The 19,104-nt window shown below is 40.8% G+C and overlaps 1 protein-coding gene across 7 annotated transcripts in view; it reads left to right on the top strand.

Annotated features, from left to right (window-relative positions):
- LOC147029185 (uncharacterized) overlaps positions 1–19,104 on the top strand; it is a 51,924-nt gene that overhangs the window by 6,770 nt on the left and 26,050 nt on the right. Inside the window, exons 2-6 of one of the 7 annotated variants that reach the window (XR_015056822.1) lie at positions 3,461–3,893; positions 4,459–4,596; positions 5,550–5,657; positions 5,965–6,031; positions 7,636–18,850. Coding sequence is in view for 3 of the 7 variants with exons in the window: in XM_085876382.1 (XP_085732508.1) it covers positions 3,473–3,893; positions 4,459–4,596; positions 5,550–5,611 (621 nt within the window). In the remaining 4 variants the exon portion in view is untranslated. Of the gene's footprint in view, positions 1–3,460; positions 3,894–4,458; positions 4,597–5,549; positions 5,658–5,960; positions 6,032–7,635; positions 18,851–19,104 lie in introns of those variants that run through there. The other 6 variants (XR_015056823.1, XM_085876382.1, XM_085876378.1 and 3 more) reach the window with 6 other exon arrangements.

Below are 19,104 nucleotides of genomic sequence, written 5' to 3'. Positions count from 1 at the left end.
CAGCATAAAAGTTACATTTCTGAAACTCCATTTGTTACAATTTAAAATACATTAATATAAATTTTTCCCCCACACCAGCAAGAGGTCAATGGTAACTTTGAAAGAGCTACAGGCCTTTATGGCAAAGACTGGTCACTGTGTGCATGTGACAATATCCGAAGCACTCCACAAGTCTGGCCTGCACGGAAGGGTGGCAAGAACGAAGACGTGATGGAAAAAAAATCCCACATTGAGTCCCCATTTGAGGCTTGCAAAAAAAAACTCTCCAGATTCTGAAGCCATGTGGCAAAAGGTTTTGTGGCCTTTCGAAACCAAGATAGAATTTTTTGGCCAAAATGAAAACGGTACGTTTGGTGCAAACCCAACAGAGCTCATCACCCAAAGAACACCATCCCCACTGTGAAGCATGGTGGTGACGGCATCATGTGATGATGTTTCTCATCACCAGGGATTGTCATGATTGTCACCAGGGATTGTCACCAGGCCAGGGATGATCCTTGTCAGGATCGAAGGGAAAATGGATGGAGCAAAATACAGAAAAACATGGAGGAAAACCTGCTGCCCTCTGCAAGAAAGCTGAAATTGGGGCAGAAGTTCACATTTCAGCATGACAACGACCCGAAGCACGCAGCCATAGCTACTCTGAAGTGGCTGAGGAAGAAGAAGATGAATGTCCTTGAGTGGCGCAATCAGACCTAAATCCAATGGAATATCTGTAGCATGACTTGAAGATTGCTGTCCATCAACGATCCCCATGCAACTTTACTGACCTTGAACAGTTTTGTGCAGAAGGTCCAATCAAGTCAGAATCAAAATCAGAAGGTCCAATCAATTAATATTGTCCAATCAAGGTGTGCAAAGTTGGTGGAGATCGGCCCAACCCTGTTTTCTTCAATGACTTTCATTTGTACACGCGTCCAGAGAATTGCCTTATTTAATCAAGTCTCCAGTTGGATATTGTATTGCTCCCTTGTGTTTCCTTCCCATTGCCATTGCTTATTAAATATCCCTCATCTCGGGGTGAGTTCTGGTTGCCGTTGTTCTCCTTTGGTGATTAAGAAAAACCTGTTGAGGGAATGATTGGCCGTGGTGATTCAACACCGCACATCCGCACCCCGTTGCACATCAAGCTTGCTCAACCTAATTTGCATGCAATGTGTGGTCTAATTGTTACAATGCTCGGTCGATTCAAATGGTATCTCGGCAAAAACATAATTTGGTGGGGGAAAAACCCCCAAAACGGTCTTACTTTACTGTCACATTGATATAATATGATTCACTGGATTTAAACAGGGCAACTTAGACCATCAGCCATGGCTCAAAGTTCCTGAAAATCAAGTTTCTTTCCACTCATCGGCGGGGGGGGGGGGGGGGGTAGACAAAACCTTGATGATATGATAGTATATATCCAAATACGTACGTACGCAAAAGTTCTCCACTCAAATAGCTGCAGTTATTGTGTATTTTCATCTTGAGAATCGATGCATTCCCCGCGCTCTCTCAATTGAATTTTCTCCACTCGGATCACGTGTGGGCCACGTGACGCCTTGACAGCCAATTGATCGGCTGACATCGTATGCAAATTACGTCAGACTGTCATGTGACCAGCGAAGTTGTCCAAGATGGCAGCTTCCTGCAAGGAGGAAATCACCGGCAGCTTATCGGCGAATTTTCGGTAATTTTTGATGAATATGGCCAGTGAGAATGCTCCCCAGTGTATTATTCACCAGGACAATGTAGCGAACTAAGAAGTCAAACGTTTTACGCCTGTAAGATGGGATAAATGGAGAGAAAGTGTCAACAAATGGCTCGTCTTCGACGGTCACGAACGACGTTTAGCCGAGAGTGCCGGTGCGGGAGGACAATCTTCGATCATGGGCCGATTGGACCCGGAGTGCCGGTGTAAAGATTTCAAGCTACCCCCTTTCAAGTTACCTCCCTATAATCTGAAATCGATTTCAAGTTACCCCCAGGGGTAGCTATCATTTCTTGAAGCGCGACTGTGTCGCTGATGCAGTGCCCCTCCACCAGTACACACACTGGAACTGGTACTCATTTTGCCGACCTCGGAAGGATGACAGGCTGAATCAACCCCCCGGTGCATTAATTCAGCGGCCGACAGGGCTTGAACTCAGGACCCCAGGATCCTAAGTCGCCACCCTAACCACTGAGCCAACACCACGCTACGCACTCAGCCTGTCATCCTTCCGAGGTCAGCGAAATGAGAATTAGTTCCAGTGTGTGTACTGGTGGAGGGGCACTGCATCAGCGACACAGTCGCGCTTCAAGAAATGATAGATACCCCGGCAGCAATGCTGCCATACGACCACCACCACCACAACGAAATTGTGAATTAAAAATAAGCTGTTTTCATTGCCTTTCTTATACATTGATTTTATTGCGTTGTTTCCATAATTGTAAATATAGTCTGAGTTGGTTAAAAAGATATACCAGTATGTCTATTTGGATCAACTACATCGAGGAAGGATTTCATTAAAATGTGGCAAAAACTATAACTCGATGAGAAATACTGATTTCAATGAACAACAATATTAAAACAAAATCATTCATAATAAAATCAAAATTCATTGCAAACTCTTAAAAGGATGTCATGTGGTCAATGGTTTTTCCCTTATTAGTTTTCAATATCAATTAAATTAGTATTTTTTGTAAATAAACATACATAAATAAATGTTTTGAGGGGGGTAATCTGAAATCGTAGGGGGTAGGATGAAATCGATTTCAGATTACCGTGAGGTAACTCGAAAGGGGGGTAGCTTGAAATCTTTACACGGCGGCACTCCGGGTACAATAGGCCCATGATCGAAGTTAATCCTCCCACGCCGGCACTCTCGGCTAAACGTCGTTCGTGACCGTCTAAGATGAGCCATTTGTTGACACTTTCTCTCCATTTATCCCATCTTACAGACGTTAAAAGTTTGACTTCTTCGTTCACTACATTGTCCTGGTGAATAATACACTTTGGAGCATCCTCACTGGCCATATTCATCAAAAATTACCGATAAATCGCCGATCAGCTGCCGGTGATTTCCTCCCTGCAGGAAGCTGCCATCTTGGACAACTTAGCTGGTCACATGACAGTCTGACGTAATTTGCATAAGATGTCAGCCAATCTATTGGCTGTCGAGGCGTCACGTGGCCCACACGTGATCCGAGTGGAGAAAATTCAAATGAGAGAGCGTGGGGAATGCATTGATTTTCAAGATGAAAATACACAATAGCTGCAGTTATTTGAGTGGAGAACTTTTGGATACGTATGTATTTAGATATATACTATCATATTATCAAGGTTTTGTCTACCCCCCCCCCCCCCCCACCCGATGAGTGGAACGAAACTGCACGATACAGCTTTCGGCTGATGGCCGAACTGGGATGAATGGACGATCACACCAAAAAAACAACACTTCCTTTATTAACATCAATATTGTGTCCCTGGCAGGTCATCGGAGGAATGGGGAGCTTTTTGGAATGGCTCCAATCACAAGGCCTGAGAGCAAAAACAGCCCAAGCGGTGATCGATAAGCTTGGAATTGAGAATGAGAAGGTCCTTCGAGTTTGTACAGAGTCGGATTCATTGCGAACAGAGCTCCTCTCACTCGCCAAAGAGAAATTTCAATTTGCAACGTATGCTGACTTCTGTAAATTTGTGAATTCTTTTTGGAAGCCGCAGGTTGTCCAACTTGCAGGATCTTCTCTGTTGGGAAGTCTGTTCGTCAACTTAGAGAATGTTATTCGAGAACTACCCAGTTTCTGTCAAAAGTTTGTTGGATTCCAAAATGTGCAGCTGGAAAATGTTCCTGGACTCTGTGGAATCGGGTTCACTGATGTCTGCACCCCCCGCTCTCAGGATGATGGATTTAGACCCAAATCTGGTATGTCATTATGTTATCCACCCAAGCATGTCAATAATACCTTTATCTTCCATTCACCTTTTCAGTTTGTAACTCGTGGAATCTCTTGGATCAATTTTGTGTTGTCCAACATGTTTGAATTCCTGATTTAAATGAGCCCTTGTTTTTGAAACTGCATTAAATTCCAAATCATTATGTGTTTAATGTCACATGTAAGTTGTTCCCACACAGCAGGTGTTTACCTCTTGTGGAGGTGTGGACAAGGTTGTCCTTGATTAAACATCAAAATTTATCAAATAATTCCTCATATCTTGGAAATCTTGGGTTGAATAATCTGATTAATTTTTTTTCTTCTTCATTTTTCTTTGAAAAACAAACTCCAACCTTCTGGTGGATAAAACTCACAAAATGTGCAAATTGGTTTGTGTTCCTCACAATTTGGTCTTTCTTTGAAAAATAATCTTTTATAATCTAATAAAATTTAAACGTAAATCAAGGTCTGAGTTGTAAAGTAAACTTCAATAACTGCAGTTTACATGTCAACCTTCTTTCTACAATGTTGGGTTCAATGTCGACTTGTGTGCAGGTGAAGGTGATCTGGAAGAGGGAAATGATTTCCAAATGGATATTCCTCAAAACCTTTGGAAGTCATCTGTTAAGATTGAAGAGTCAGATGATGTATCAACAAAAGAATCCAGCAGTGCTTCTCCTCGTGTTGATCCAGGTTTGTGGAACTTAACAGAGTGCTGTGTTATGCTTAGAAAATTGTCATTTGATTCTTCTTCTGTCCATCACATCATTTATGGTGATGGGAAATTTGTTCCCAGTTTGTGGGGAAAACAATTCCATTTTGATTCCAACTGGAAAGTTTGTTACTCTCTGTTATAAAGGTTGATTTGCATTCCAGTAAAGATTCTTCATACAGCCTCCTCTCCTTCCTCTTGAATCCTACCACCCCCAAATATCTTTCCTTCCCACCCCCCCCCAACCCACCAAACCGCCTCCCCATTTTCCCATTCCCTCAAATGTATTTTTCTCATTGTTCCTTTTCATCCCCACATTTTGTGAACATGAAATAAGCTCGGATGCATCTTTTTATACAACATGCAGAATTATTTGCGAAAGAACAACAAGAAACAGTAGCACAAAATTGCGTGAACTTGTTGAAGATGATTGTGTTTTTGGAGCTCTAGTTCAACACGCTTTACATTTTAACATTGAATTGTTTTTGCAGTTTCCTAGTTTAATTACATGATCAGATGGGGGTAAGAGAGAGTCATTGTTTCATTCTGCTGACAACCTTGTTCACAGGTCAAATTTCATTTCACAAATGCATCTTAACGATAGGTTATTTGGACTGAGGGTATGTTTTTCTTACAAGCTCACTCAGTATGTGTACCTTGCTCAATCATCATGCATATCTTCGCTCCATCAGCATGCATGTCTATGAGCTCGACTAGTCAATCATTTCTAAACCAAGTTAATTAATTTATTCAAGACAATAACAAAGTAAATTTTGTTTATACATGATTATTATATTACATTTAATAATCCAGCCCCCACAGTTGCAATACCAAGTCCAGCAAATAAGCCTGTGGGCGCTGAACCATAAACCAGCCGCCACAAGTCCATGACTTCATGCAAAGTCAAGGAACTTAGTTCTATTCTGGTTCACAGTTCCAGACCCATGGGGTGGATTGGAAGGGTGCGATGCGAAGAGAACGAGAAGGGGTGGATGATGCTCTTGGACCCGACCAACCTGCGATGACCCGACTTTCACTTCGGGTAAAGTGCCTTGGTGCTTACTGTCCCAAGGGTACAGTTTTGCTCGAAATTGGGACAATGGTAATTTAGACGGGAGTGGGCGAGAGTGGCTCGATGGTCAGTAAAGGGATCGATTTGGAAACCATAATTGTCTTGTGATGTTGTCTGTTATGTGTGAAGAATTTAATTGTGTTTGGAGAATAAATGCAGATTATAACATGTAAGCAAGCCATGGCAGTGTTGGAACACGATCACCATTTTTGCATTGCAATGTTTGAGAATTGAATGGCAACAGGGGAGAAAATGAGATGTTTGATTGTGTGGGTAGGGAAAATATGGAGGTGTGCAGGAATGGATCAAGCTCTGGAGGAGCGGTGACTGCGGCTCCCCCTGAGGTAATTTGTCTCTGGCAGCCGTTGCTGTCTGGAAATGGGGACCCGTCAGAAGGGACGTTTAATTGGGCGAATTGCGGTAAGGGGATCCCTGGCTCCCCAGACGAGGCCAAGAGAGGCTGGATGGTGAGGAGACCCTCCCCATTTGGGCATACAGCAAAACAGCTGTTTGGCTTTCAGAGACCGAATAGTTGAAAGGGGGTTGCACAAACCCCCTTTCTTTATAAGGGGGTTGCACAAATGTTAAAAGTCTTCAATTAAGTTTTGTCTTTTACAGTAGATTTGTTGTGTGTGCTTTGTGACATTTTCTACCTGCCCCAGGAGTTAGGAGCAAGGAACCAAGAGTTTTGCAAATATTTGAATTGATGTGTTTAAGGGGTGTAAAACGTTAAGTTGGCTTTTGCATATCTCTTGTAACATACTTGAGATATTCCTCCTCTTTTAGCCTTCTCTATCATTCAAAGCTTATCTATGTCACTGATTAATTCCAAATTCTGTTTTGTCATTTTTAACATAGCACTCCAAGCCAAACCCGGGGCTGTGTCATCGTGAGCGGGATCAAATCCATCAGAATTTTTGTGATGACACCGTTTTAAAAGTTTCAAACACATCAGCCAATAACAATACATCAGTTTTCAGATGCAAATCATGATATTCTCCAAGATTCTTTGCATTAAACTTCTCCCAAACCTTTTAAGCTTGTCTATAAACTCTATCGGAAATATGTTTTATTCAACTTGCTGTTGAAACTTTACCTTGAAGGAAGTTGTGTTTCTTTCAACTTCTCAAATGAATCCATATAATCATATGGATATATTCCCTTTTGTGATAAGAGATAAATCTCTTCTTGATTTGATCAATGTGATTTAAGATTCGATAAGTTTTTAATATTTGATGCTAAATTAGATCATGGACTTGCCATAAACTTGTATGTGTCAAGATATCTGATATGGGCATAGACTCCTATAGAGAAGGACTGGAACCTCCCATGCTCGGGGTTTGTAACTTGTCTGAAGGATTAACTTGAGTCCGGGGCTAAAATAGCTGATTTCGGTACTCCAGGAAATATTGATGGGGGTTCTTTGGGTCGTTTGCCACCCCTAATTGACACCCAATCACAATTGAAATGTGTCTCACAAATATACAGTCATCCCCCGTTTATCGCGGGGGTAACGTTCCAAATCCCCCCCCCCCCGCGAGAAATGAAAATCTGCGATGAATGGATGCCTCCCCCAAAAATGCCTATTTTTTTATAAACGCGGTGTATAAACACAATTGGGTTTGATTTCTATATTGCGAATGTTAAACGCTGTGCGGTGTATTAACACGATTGGGTTTGATTTATATCGAGTGAGTATTTAACGCTGGGCGGTGTGTAAACACGATTGGGTTTGATTTATATCAAGTGAATATTTAACGCTGGGTGGTGTGTAAACACGATTGGGTTTGATTTATATCGAGTGATTATTAAACGCTGTGCGGTGTATAAACACGATTGGGTTTCATAGGCTCCTGATGTTGGCTTGGTCCTTCTTGATGTAGTGTATGGTCGATTCATTCAAACCGTAATGGCGTCCAACTGCGGCAAACCTTTTTCCTTCCCGAAGCATATCGAGCACCTTCTCCTGGAGCGTCAGGATCTCCACAAATCTCCACAAACGAACAACATCGCCTCACCTTCATCTCCATTGCGCCAACATCTTTTTGCCAGCCACGGCGAATCCCAACGAGCGGCACTTCCGCCAAACACGACAGCTGCCTCGTTGGGGCGACAGCCGGTGATTTCTGCCACGTCCGCTTTCCATGGCCGGTGATCTCTGCCACGTCCGCTTTCTCCGCATTTCGCGATGAGATCGGATCAAAATACCAAAAGGGGCAGAGCCAGCTGGGGGTGAAGGGTGAGAGGTGAAAGATCAACCTCACCCACGGACCCTATAAAAAGGCGCGCTGGAACGCCAAGCGAGCAGTCTGTCTGGAGTCGGGGTGGAGAGCGCCAAGGTTCGAGTCCAGTGGAGGGCAGTCGGGGTCGCTGGTGCGCAGCTAAGCCTGCAGTACCGTGCCGAACTGTTCGTCGGTGGACACAGCCCGAGAGAAGTCGCCAGCCGGCCCCGAGATGGTCTGAGCAACGCTGAGGAGTGGGCGGGCTTTTAAAAGAGCATCAACTCGTAAAAGAGCAAGGCCCGTTCGTTCCTCTGAGGCGTCGTCGGCTCGGCCCGATCCCCACCGGCTAGGCCCACCAGGCCGCACGGCGGGGCCTGGACCAACCGAGCTGCCGTGTTTACGGCGAAACATCGAGGGTCGCCCAGCGAGTCACCACGAGGGTGGCAGGTAACCAGCATGGCCTCTCGGAGCTCTTGCGGTCTCCACAGCTCCGCGAACATTAAAGGCCTACGGGTCCTGTTCTGCCCTTTCCTTTCCTGGGGTTTTCTTTGTATGAAAGTTGTGGCGCTGTGTCCGCAAAGTAGAACTGTTCAGTGCATGTAAATAATAAATAGACAAAGGGCTGTAGGTCTTTGTTTGCTCGTTTATTGTCCCTACCCCCATTCATTGCATACGTGCTTGGAATACCTGCATTGCTTCATTGACTGCATGAGTGCATATGTGTGACAAATAAATGTCATTGTTTGAATGTTCACCTGCTCGTTGTGTCCCCTTCCTCCATTGAGCTGCTGTAATTACGTACGGAATATTAGCTGGCTCTTAATAGCCGATAAAATAATCGGGTCCAGCGGGGCCTCGCGATAATACACCGCTCGGAAAATCGCAAAAGGAGCGAGCTGCTTAAGCGGCTCGTTTCTAATCAGGTCCCGTTGAGGTACAATCTATCGGTAGTCTGCCTGCGCGAATAATTAGGGAAATCGACCATTCGGCGATCGGACCCTGTAGCGCACGGGTTGAGTATTGATAAGGTTGTGGTGTGCTTTAAAAACACACCCGTAGCTGGATTTTGACGTTGATCTGAAAGCTGCGACTAGGATTGCCCGTCCGGTGGGCTCGCGGCCGCGATTAGCTAAAAGCGGTCGCCCACACGCCGGCGGGTGAAATCCACAACAATATATTCAAAACGAGAAAAATCAATGAAACAAGAAAAAGTATCAAAAAAGAAAAACCTTATGGATGAAGCTTTGGAAAGAAAAGATAAGACCATCTGTAATATGCAAGGAGAAATTTGTGTTTTTTTTCAACAACCCTAACAATGTAAATCCTGATGAAATAAAGGATGTTAATATGTCAGGTGAAATGACATTTCGTTCAATGGTAGTTAAGGATCATTAGGTCATTTCTAACGAGATGACCTCATAAAACCAGTCTCTGTGTCCGTACGTACGTACGTCCCCATTTTTTTCTTCCGATTTTCTTGATATTTGGTATGTGGGTAGATGTCGATGAGGGATTCACGACGGTATGACCTTTGACCCGATTGAAGGTCAAGGTCACTCCAAAGTTGCGAAATCGTCCATTTTCAAAATCTATCTCCTCTGCCGTTTATGATCCGATCTTCGAAATTCCTTCAGATTCTGATAATATGGAACAATATCTAAATTTGGTCAGGCCGATTTTTTTTTTTTTTTTTTTTTTTTTTTTTTGAAATTTGTCCTGGTTATCGAGTCGCGCGTCTTCAAAGTTGGAAAAATCAGTGTGATACGGTCATACGTTCGTAATTGAGGACCATTTTAAAATTACCTTTAATATAAAAAAATGTCGTAGTTGAATCTGTCAATGAAAAAAAGTATATAGATATGTATATGGCAATGTTTTTTTCTACTAATTAAATATGAGTCATTATTGAACTGAAGATTTTGAAGATTATGAGAGTGATGACAGTTATGATACCGAGAGTTTGCGTTCAAACAATAGTTATGAAAGTAGTTTTACAGATGATTATGAAAGCACCAATGAAGGTACCGAAGATGATACCGAAGATGAATTTTAGTTTAAGTAAAGTTTTACTTTATAAATATGAATAGTTTCCAAGATTTGGGGCCTGTTGAATTCCCTGATTCTTCATATGACAAATTTCAGAATTGTCCTGCATGTGATAGAGTGGGATTTAACACAGAGTCAAATGCCTATAAACAATGGATATTTTGTGATTATCTTCTAATTATTGACAATAAAAAATATAAAAAGGAATATAATTATTTTAGATTTACACCAAAAATGAATAACGTTTCATGATTAGAAAATTGAATGTAAAGTATGAGGGTGATTATACAACTTTCCTTACAAGAGAAGAAACTGAACGTATTGGAGAAATGTTCAAAGGATTATTGTTGTTTCTATATATTATTCACGATTGTCATTTTCAGGGAAATATCAACACAAGATATTGTGTCGAAAAAATAATGGATTATCTTTAAATGAAACTGGAACTTAGGATAAAATATAGAGTTTTAAATAAGCCAATAATCTATCTATAATTCCAGGTGTGTGTGTGTGTGTGTGTGTGTGTGTGTGTGTGTGTGTGTGTGTGTGTGTGTGTGTGTGTGTGTGTGTGTGTGTGTGTGTGTGTGTGTGTGTGTGTGTGTGTGTGTGCGCGCGTGCGTGTGCTGTTTTTCGCCAACCACTGGTCCGATCTAATTGAAACTTGCCAGGTATATTGCTGTGGGCCTGAGGATATGCCTTTTCAAGGTTTGATATTAATCGGACCAGTGCTTCCCAAGTTATGGCCATTTATTTACCAAACCAATGACAAGACACGTTGTTGCGGGGGCGTGGCCGATGGGGAAGGGAAGCTCAGCCGCATTCGCCATTACGGGTTACAACGTACGGGCTTCCGGAGAGTGATGACTTCGTGTATTCTCATAATTTCTCGATTTCTTATGCGCATTGATAGATAAACAAAATGCCCCAAGTTATGATCGTTTTCATATTAGATGTTGCATAAATTTCGGTAACATCAGAGTGCTGGTATGCTCCGAACCAGGAAGTAATTTTTTTCTCTCTCTCTTCTCTTCTCTTTTTGTTTTTCCTTGCCACGACATTGCAAAAAGGTAAATACGTTGGCGCTAATTGAATAATTGGGTATTAAAACTAAATTGCAAATAATCGTAACTGCGAATTATATGCGAACTTCCAGGCCATGCACGTACGGGCACGCGAGAGCGAAGAAACTGCCTGTGTGGTTGTTGTTTGTTGCTCGCAGTTTGAATATTTATTTATTTATTTATTTATTTATTTATTTTTTTTTTTTTTTACCCATTTGGGAAAATAAGATAAAATTTAACAACCAGAAAAATCTTCCAAGTTAATTAAAATGTCTCATCGTTGGTTCAAGCGGATGTGGAAAAACCTGCTTACTTTTAAAGATGCTCCTTACTCCCAACTTTTTAGATTATGATAATTTGCTGATTATGATAATAAGCCATATGACATTTCTCAAATATCTTCTGAAATTGCTCGTCTTATGAAAGAACAGGGTGATGAACCAAAAAATATTGTTTTCGATATTCAAAAACATACTTCAAAATCAATGATTGATCTTAAAATTAACGACAAGGTTGATTTCACAATTGATAATTCATTTAGAGAGTTATTGGGTTTCTCCTCAAAAAAGATTGAAACGAATGGGACGTTTTACAGTGATAATGTCATTCAAATATCCTCAAGAATAAATTCGGTATTAATTCACTGTGATTTGAATAATGGTGCTTATAATGATGGAATAAGAACAAATACAATATTGTTACGGTTGTGGAAATTCACAGAACACCAGTCAGGTTCCCTAGAGGTCAGTTATTTCGGTAAGTGTGTGTTCCAGGTTAGAATTCCCCACCTATGTTTCACGGGATTTGTTCGTGTGCCGGGCTGTGAATCTTTGAGGTAGTGTTATTCTTTTCTGTCTTTTATTTTAAACAAACACCTCCTCACCATCGACTCCACAACCGCCATCATCTCCTCACCATCTTCACCACGTCCGCATGAAGCCGGTGATTTCCACCACGTCCGCGTGAAGACGATTTCCATCACGTCCGCGTGAAGACGGTGATTTCTACCACGTCCGCGTGAAGACGGTGATTTCCACCACGTCCGCGTGAAGACGGTGATTTCCACCACGTCCGCGTGAAGACGGTGATTTCCACCACGTCCGCGTGAAGACGGTGATTTCCACCACGTCCGCGTGAAGACGGTGATTTCCACCACGTCCGCGTGAAGACGGTGATTTCCACCACGTCCGCGTGAAGACGGTGATTTCCACCACGTCCGCGTGAAGCCGGTGATTTCCAACACGTCCGCGTGAGGCCGGTGATTTCCACCACGTCCGCGTGAAGACGGTGATTTCCACCACGTCCGCGTGAAGACTGTGATTTCCACCACGTCCGCGTGAAGCCGGTGATTTCCACCACGTCCGCGTGAAGCCGGTGATTTCCACCACGTCCGCATGAAGGCGGTGATTTCCAGCACATCCGCGTGAAGACGGTGATTTCCACCACGTCCGTGTGAAGCCGGTGATTTCCAACATGTGCTTGAAGCCGGTGATTCCCAACATGTTCGCGTGAAGACGGTGATTCCCAACATGGCCGCGTTTGATGGCAAGAACGGATCAGGAGACTAACAGGGGCGGAGCCAGCTGGGAATGAAGTGTGGAAGGTGAAGGAGCAAAAGCCCCGGGGGCTATAAAGGGCCGCGTTAGCTGGCTGTTAATGAGTGGGAGTTGGAGAAGAGAGCTGTTCTGAGTTGGACACCAGTTGGAGTTGGAGACAAGTGGAGTTGAGTGGAGTCGGGGAGAGCGCTTGGAGAGAGCATTCGAGTTCGCGCTGCGCTGGTGTGGTGGAGTTGCAGTTGGTGTGGGGAGCGAGAGAGTTCGGAGGTTGGAGTACGGGCAGAGACACCGAGGGTCGCCGAAACCAGGACCCAGCGGGTCACCACGAGGGTGGCCAGGTAGCCCGCTCAGTCTCTCGAAGCCTTTTCGGTCATCCCGGCTCCGAGCAGTTATAAAGGCTCACGAGCCCGGTTCTTTCTTTCTGGGGTTTTGCATGAAAGTCTGTGGCACCTTGTCCATAAGTAACAAACTGTGAAGTGCATGGTTGTGTACATAACAAATATACATCAGCTGTAGCTTTTTGCTCGTGTCCTGTCCCATTCCCCCATTCACTTCATATGTGTGTTTAAAATAAATATCCCCATTTTTGAATGTTAACCTGCTCGTTGTGTCACTTTCTGCCATTGACTGCCCTAATTGCATTCGGGATTTTAGCTGGCTGATTAATAGCCAATAAAACGTACATCTGGTCCGACGGGGCTTGGCGATATAAAACCGCTCGGCAATCGCATACAGAACGAGCTGCTTAAGCGGCTCGTTTTCGTGCAGGTCCCATTGAGGTATAAACTCCCGGAATTTCTGTCCACCCGAATAATTAGGAACATCGACAATTCGGCGATCGACCCTGCAGCGCGTGGGCAGAAGAGTTGGCTGGTTTATGGTGTGTTAAACACACCTGTAGCTGGGTTTCGGCGTTGATCCGGAAGTTACGACTAGTTTGCCACGTTCGGTGGTCGTGCGCGGCCGCAATCGGGCTAAAGGTGGTCGTCCGCATGCCAGAGTGGCGGAAATCTACAACAATATTTTCATTCAGCGCATACTCAACCCCAATTGGTTATAAATTCAATATGGAACCCAACAAGCTCAAATGAGCTGAGATCCTCATCCTCTGAATGATGACATCATAAAAATGAATATGACGTCATTGTGATGTATCAGGTTTGCGATATATTATCTGTGCTAATGCCCTGCTTGATTCCCGCAAACAAAATTCAAACAGCTTGCCTAGTTTCGGAGATAATGGTATAGGCGATTTCCATTAGCAGCGATATTACGTCAACTTTTTTTCTATGAAGAATTTCCAAAATCGGAGATGGTTACTGCCTGCGCGTGGGTTTTCTGCATATACATGGCAAGTTTCACGAAGATCCGATGAAAACTCTGGGTTGTGAAACAAAAAATGTCAAAAAATAGGAATGTCGTCATAAAAATTGATATGACGTCATCGTGATGTATCATATGTGTAGTAATTCATCTCTGCTCATGCCCTGTTCGATTCCCGCAAACAGAATTCAAAAAGCTTGTCTAGTTTCGGAGAAAATTTTTAAGGCGATTTCCATTAGCGGAGATTTTTTGGTGTCATAACTTTTTTTTTTTCTCGGAGGAATTTTCAAAACCGGAGATGGGTGCTGTCTGCGCAGGGTATTTTTACATATATATGCCAAGTTTCTGGAAGTTTCGATGAAAATTGTAGGCTGTGAAACAAAAAAGTCCACAAGAACAACAACGTGAGAAAGACTTAGAGATCCTCCACAAGGATCTAAAAAATAAGAATGACGTCATAGCAATTGATATGACGTCTTTGTGATGTCTCATATGTGCGGCAATTATTCGCTGCTAATGCCCTCTTCAATTCCCGCAAACAGAATTTAAAAAGCTTGCCTAGTTTCGGAGATAATTTTTTGGGCGATTTCCATTAGCGGAGATATTTTGACAGCATAATTTTTTTTTCTCGGAGGAATTTTCGAAATTGGAGATCGTTCCTGTCTGCACAGGGTATTTTTACATATATACGCCATGTTTCAGGAAGTTTCGATGAAAACTGAAGGCTGTGAAACAAAAATGTCCACATGAGCAACAACACGAGTTAGACTTAGAGATCCTCCACGAGAATCTAAAAATCTGGTTTATCGACCTGTGTCAGGAAAAACCATATTCAGAGTAAATTTTAGGATAACCGACCAAGATAATCACATGATTTCTTTTAAAGGAGAAAATATATCCATCGGAATTCACCTACGTGAAGTTTTCCAATAAATATATATGATGGTTATTGTGAGGAAACACAAGTTGGGAAAATATCCCTCGAGAGCCCACGAAATGTTCTGGGTGAACAAAAAAATAAAAAAAATTGCATGGGTCACTGATGACCCCTGGGGCTCTAGAGGGATAAAATAATTACAGGGGATTTGGATGTTCCTTTCCCCATACTACAAGGGTGAAGGTATGTATCTTGGTAGAGGATACTAAAAACCTAAGAGACAAAGGGGTGTCGGACATCAATTTAGAGGAGATGGGATCATTGATACTGTCATGTGGGTATCGGTTCAACTATTCTGAAGCATAAAGACCAAATTGGTTCAACTGCTTCTGCTGTGGGAAATGTATCGGGTGCGATAAAGAGTATAAAAGATGCCCAAAAGGAATCTCATAAATTACAAGCAATAAAAGAAATTAAGAAAGGTAAAACTCAGTTGTCTCCCCAAGAACGACAGAAAATAATTCAAATACTTGGGTCAGGGTTTCAAAAGTTTTAACATCTTTTTTCCTTAATAAATACAAGTATGGAAGCAATTGATAGTATCTATGATTTGGATGATACTATTATCATCTCAAGCTCCACTAAAAAAGATTACTTCAAGGTAAATGCAATAACTGGAACAGACTGGAACACAAATGGAACAAAAAGTTTTGAAATAAATAATCAACAAACTTATTTGAATCTATCCGAAAGTTTCTTGTGTAAATTTACATTCACGAAGGCTGGGAATAACATAAACGCTACACTCGTAAATGATTTCTTCTGGAAAATATTTGATAGTGTTCATTTGTACATTGGAACACAAGAAGTTGAAGCGGTTGATGATGTCTCTACTGCATCTGAAATGATGAAATTTACACAATATTCATTCAGTGATAGAATGAGAAAGGGGACTATCGAAGGTTTTATACCTGATATGTCAACGGGAACAAACACATACCCTGGATATAGTCAAAGGAAAGGAATGTATAATGATGACACAAAAGCAGATGAATAGTTTTACTGTGGCAGTTCCTCTCAAAGGTTTATTTGGATTTTGTGATCATGATATAGTTCTGTGTGGTCTTAAAATTAGATTTCAACTGCAAAGGAATGATAATGAAAATAGATTACTTTTTGCTGATCAGAATAAATTAGTAATTGATGAAATGAGTTGATATATTGGTGAATATACGCCTAATCTTAAAACAGAAGAGATGTTGAATAGAACACTCAACTCAAAGAAACCACTCAATGTATCATTCCTTAAAAGAAGATGTCAACACGTTAAACTGAACCATACCACTTCCACGTGGAATTTGGGTGTTCTGGAAGGAAAGCCACGATATCTGTGGGTCATTTAAAAAAAAAACAGATGGTGGTACTGCTACTGATAAGAATAATGCATTGAGTGATAATGCTAAGGTGAAACAACTTCGTGTTTCTCGAGATGGAACATTTTATCCACGAGATAGATTGAAAATTAATTGGGAAAAAAATGATTATGCTGAAGCATACAAGTCTTCCCAAAAGGTGTGTGAAAGCAATGGAAATAAAGAACCTATTTTGGATATGACAGCATTCAAAAGTTTGGATACAATCTATACGATTGACCTGAGTGCTGAAAAGGAAACTATAAAGTCTAATCAAGTGGATACTTCCCTATACATTGAAAGAGTATAGAATGAAGAAGTTTACGCATATTTTTTCTTTTGGAAGAAACAGAATTACCGATTAATACAGATAATGGTGTTATGATTAGTCTAACATAATTTTTTTGTTAAATAAATGAGTGGTAAAGTACAAACTGGGGTGTATGTTAATCAAATCAATCTTCATAAACTATCATCTTGTATTCAAATTCAAAAGCCTTGTATGATTAACGTTAATACAATTCAGAGAAAAGGAGCAGTAAGAATTGATGTTTTGCTCACAAGAGAACAAGTGAAAATCTTGAACGATACCGGCTCACTAAAAATTAAAATGTCAAAACCAATGTTGAAGAAATATTCAATAAGAGGGACGAGTGGAGGATTTCTCCCATTTCTAATTCCTTTATTTGCTGGTTTAAGTGCGGCTGGAGCATTGACCGGTGGTATTTCAGCAGCGGTGAAAACTGTCAACGAAAGGAAGGCTCAACTCCGGGCTCAAAAATAATTGGAAAGACATAACAAAGAGTTGGAGAAACCAATTGGTGTAATTGGTGCTATTGTCGATTTTGCTGAAAAACTTGAAAGTCTGCCTCATAAAGCGAGATTGTTAGTTGGTGATATGATTTCTTCTATCTCGCAAGCAGCTGTAAAATTAACTAAAAGGGGTAATGGATTATATCTTTCTAATAAATAAATTAACATTGATGAGTGGTTTAAAGAATTTGGAAAGAATACAACATCAAATTTTGAACTTGTCAAATATTGTAAGAAATTAAAAATTCATAATGTGGTTATTTGTACGAGAGATGAATTAACAAACGTGTCTAAACATACAAAGAATATTATTATGAACTTAGAAAATAATAATGGGAATGGTTCTCATTGGGTTTGTATTTTTAATAGTCAAGACAAATATTATTTTGATAGTTTTGGTCTTCCACCATCTGTTGAAGTCATAAAATTCTTACAGAATGGCGTTTATCAAACATTTCAAGTCCAATAATTAAATCCCAAGTGTTGTGGTCAATTATGTCTTTATGTGTTATTTCAACTCGACAAAAATTAATTTTTTAATGACATTATTTTTAATATAATATAAATAACATGTTGGAAAAGATGGTTCTGTCTGTGGTGTATCCCGAGAACTGGATATTGATTTATCAAACTATTAAACAAAGGCACAGGCTGAACGACAGAAATATAGTATAACAAAAAATATGAATATGAAAAATGCTTTTAAATTCATAAATCATCCAAGCCCGACTGACGCGAATGACTTGGTTTGATGAAGTGATTTATCACAATATATTCTGAAATAAAACGGCACGTTTTGTTAAAGGAGTGGAATTTACAACCACAACACCTGGTTCAACAAACCATACACCTTTTCTTATTAAATTCAATTATCTGCTTCGTATTGAAGTTTATAAAGAAGGAAGAATAGTTAATATGGGAATCGAGAAAAGGAGGTATAATATGTGTGATTTAGGATATAATTGGTCTTTTTCATTCAACCTGGAAGACCTACACAATTTTTATCATTCTCGTAAAGAAGAATATTATCTTCTTGGTGAGAATCAGGAGATATGTGGAAGCACTATGAGTAAACAACAAATACACAATTTCGGGAATAGGAAATTATATGGTGGTGAGGCAATAGTTAAGATGACAAAGAAGGAAGGAAATTGCATAATTCTACAAAGTCGATGAATACAAACTGATTTAACAACAGGAAGATGGGGTGTTATTACGTGTCGTCATATTAAGGTGTCATATATTTCTGATACATAAATGACAGCAAGAAGGCCTCAAGAAAATTATAATTTTTGCATTCAAGGATACCTACAAGAAAAGGGTGTTCGATTTTACATTCCTTATGAATTGGAATAGACACGGTCAATTTTCAATTAAAAACTGATGTTAAAAATCCCACAAATAGGGATTTGATGAAAATATTAAATAAAAATGAACTTCTTAAGGTGATGGAATATATAACTCTTTTAGAAATCATCAACAAATGTTATTGGTTTCCTTTTATGAAAAAATAATTGTGGATTCAAGAGTATCGCAGAATCCAGATGAATATATGTATGATATTCTATGGGGTGAAAGTGGTTCAAGGAGAGTAAGGGATGAGGAAGGAGTTGAAGAAACTGAGACAAGAGAGAAGGAGGAGAGGAAGAAGAGAGAGAAGGAGGAGAGGGAGGAGAGGGAGAAGAGAGAGAAGGAGGAGAGGGAGAAGGGGGAGAGGGAGAAGAGAGAGAAGGAGGTGAGGGTGAAGAGAGAGATGGAGGAGAGGGAGGAAAGAGAGAGAATAAATAAATAGAAAAATATGGAAACCAGTGAGATTAGAAAAAGATTGGGGGTATTACAGAAAATGAATAAATCTCAACGCTCTCAAATAAACCTCAACCGAGGAGGAAAGCAAAGAATTGACAAATCTATTAGAAATATTTGCGTCAAGACTATTGACATCGGTTTCAGGGAGAAGAAAAAATGAGAAAGTGGAGATAAAGATTATATTATTGATGATGTTAGTGTGATTGACTTTAATTAAAGTTTTCCATTTTTTTTCTTAAATAAATGGAGGAGAGAGTGAAGACATTTCTGAGAAGTATTTATGTTTAAAAAATTAAGATTC

This window comes from Eptatretus burgeri, chromosome 4 (assembly GCF_056783735.1).
Source record: "Eptatretus burgeri isolate ZD-2024b chromosome 4, Ebu_testis_v1, whole genome shotgun sequence".
Lineage (NCBI taxonomy): Eukaryota > Metazoa > Chordata > Myxini > Myxiniformes > Myxinidae > Eptatretus > Eptatretus burgeri.
This window is presented reverse-complemented; position numbering and strand designations above follow the sequence as displayed.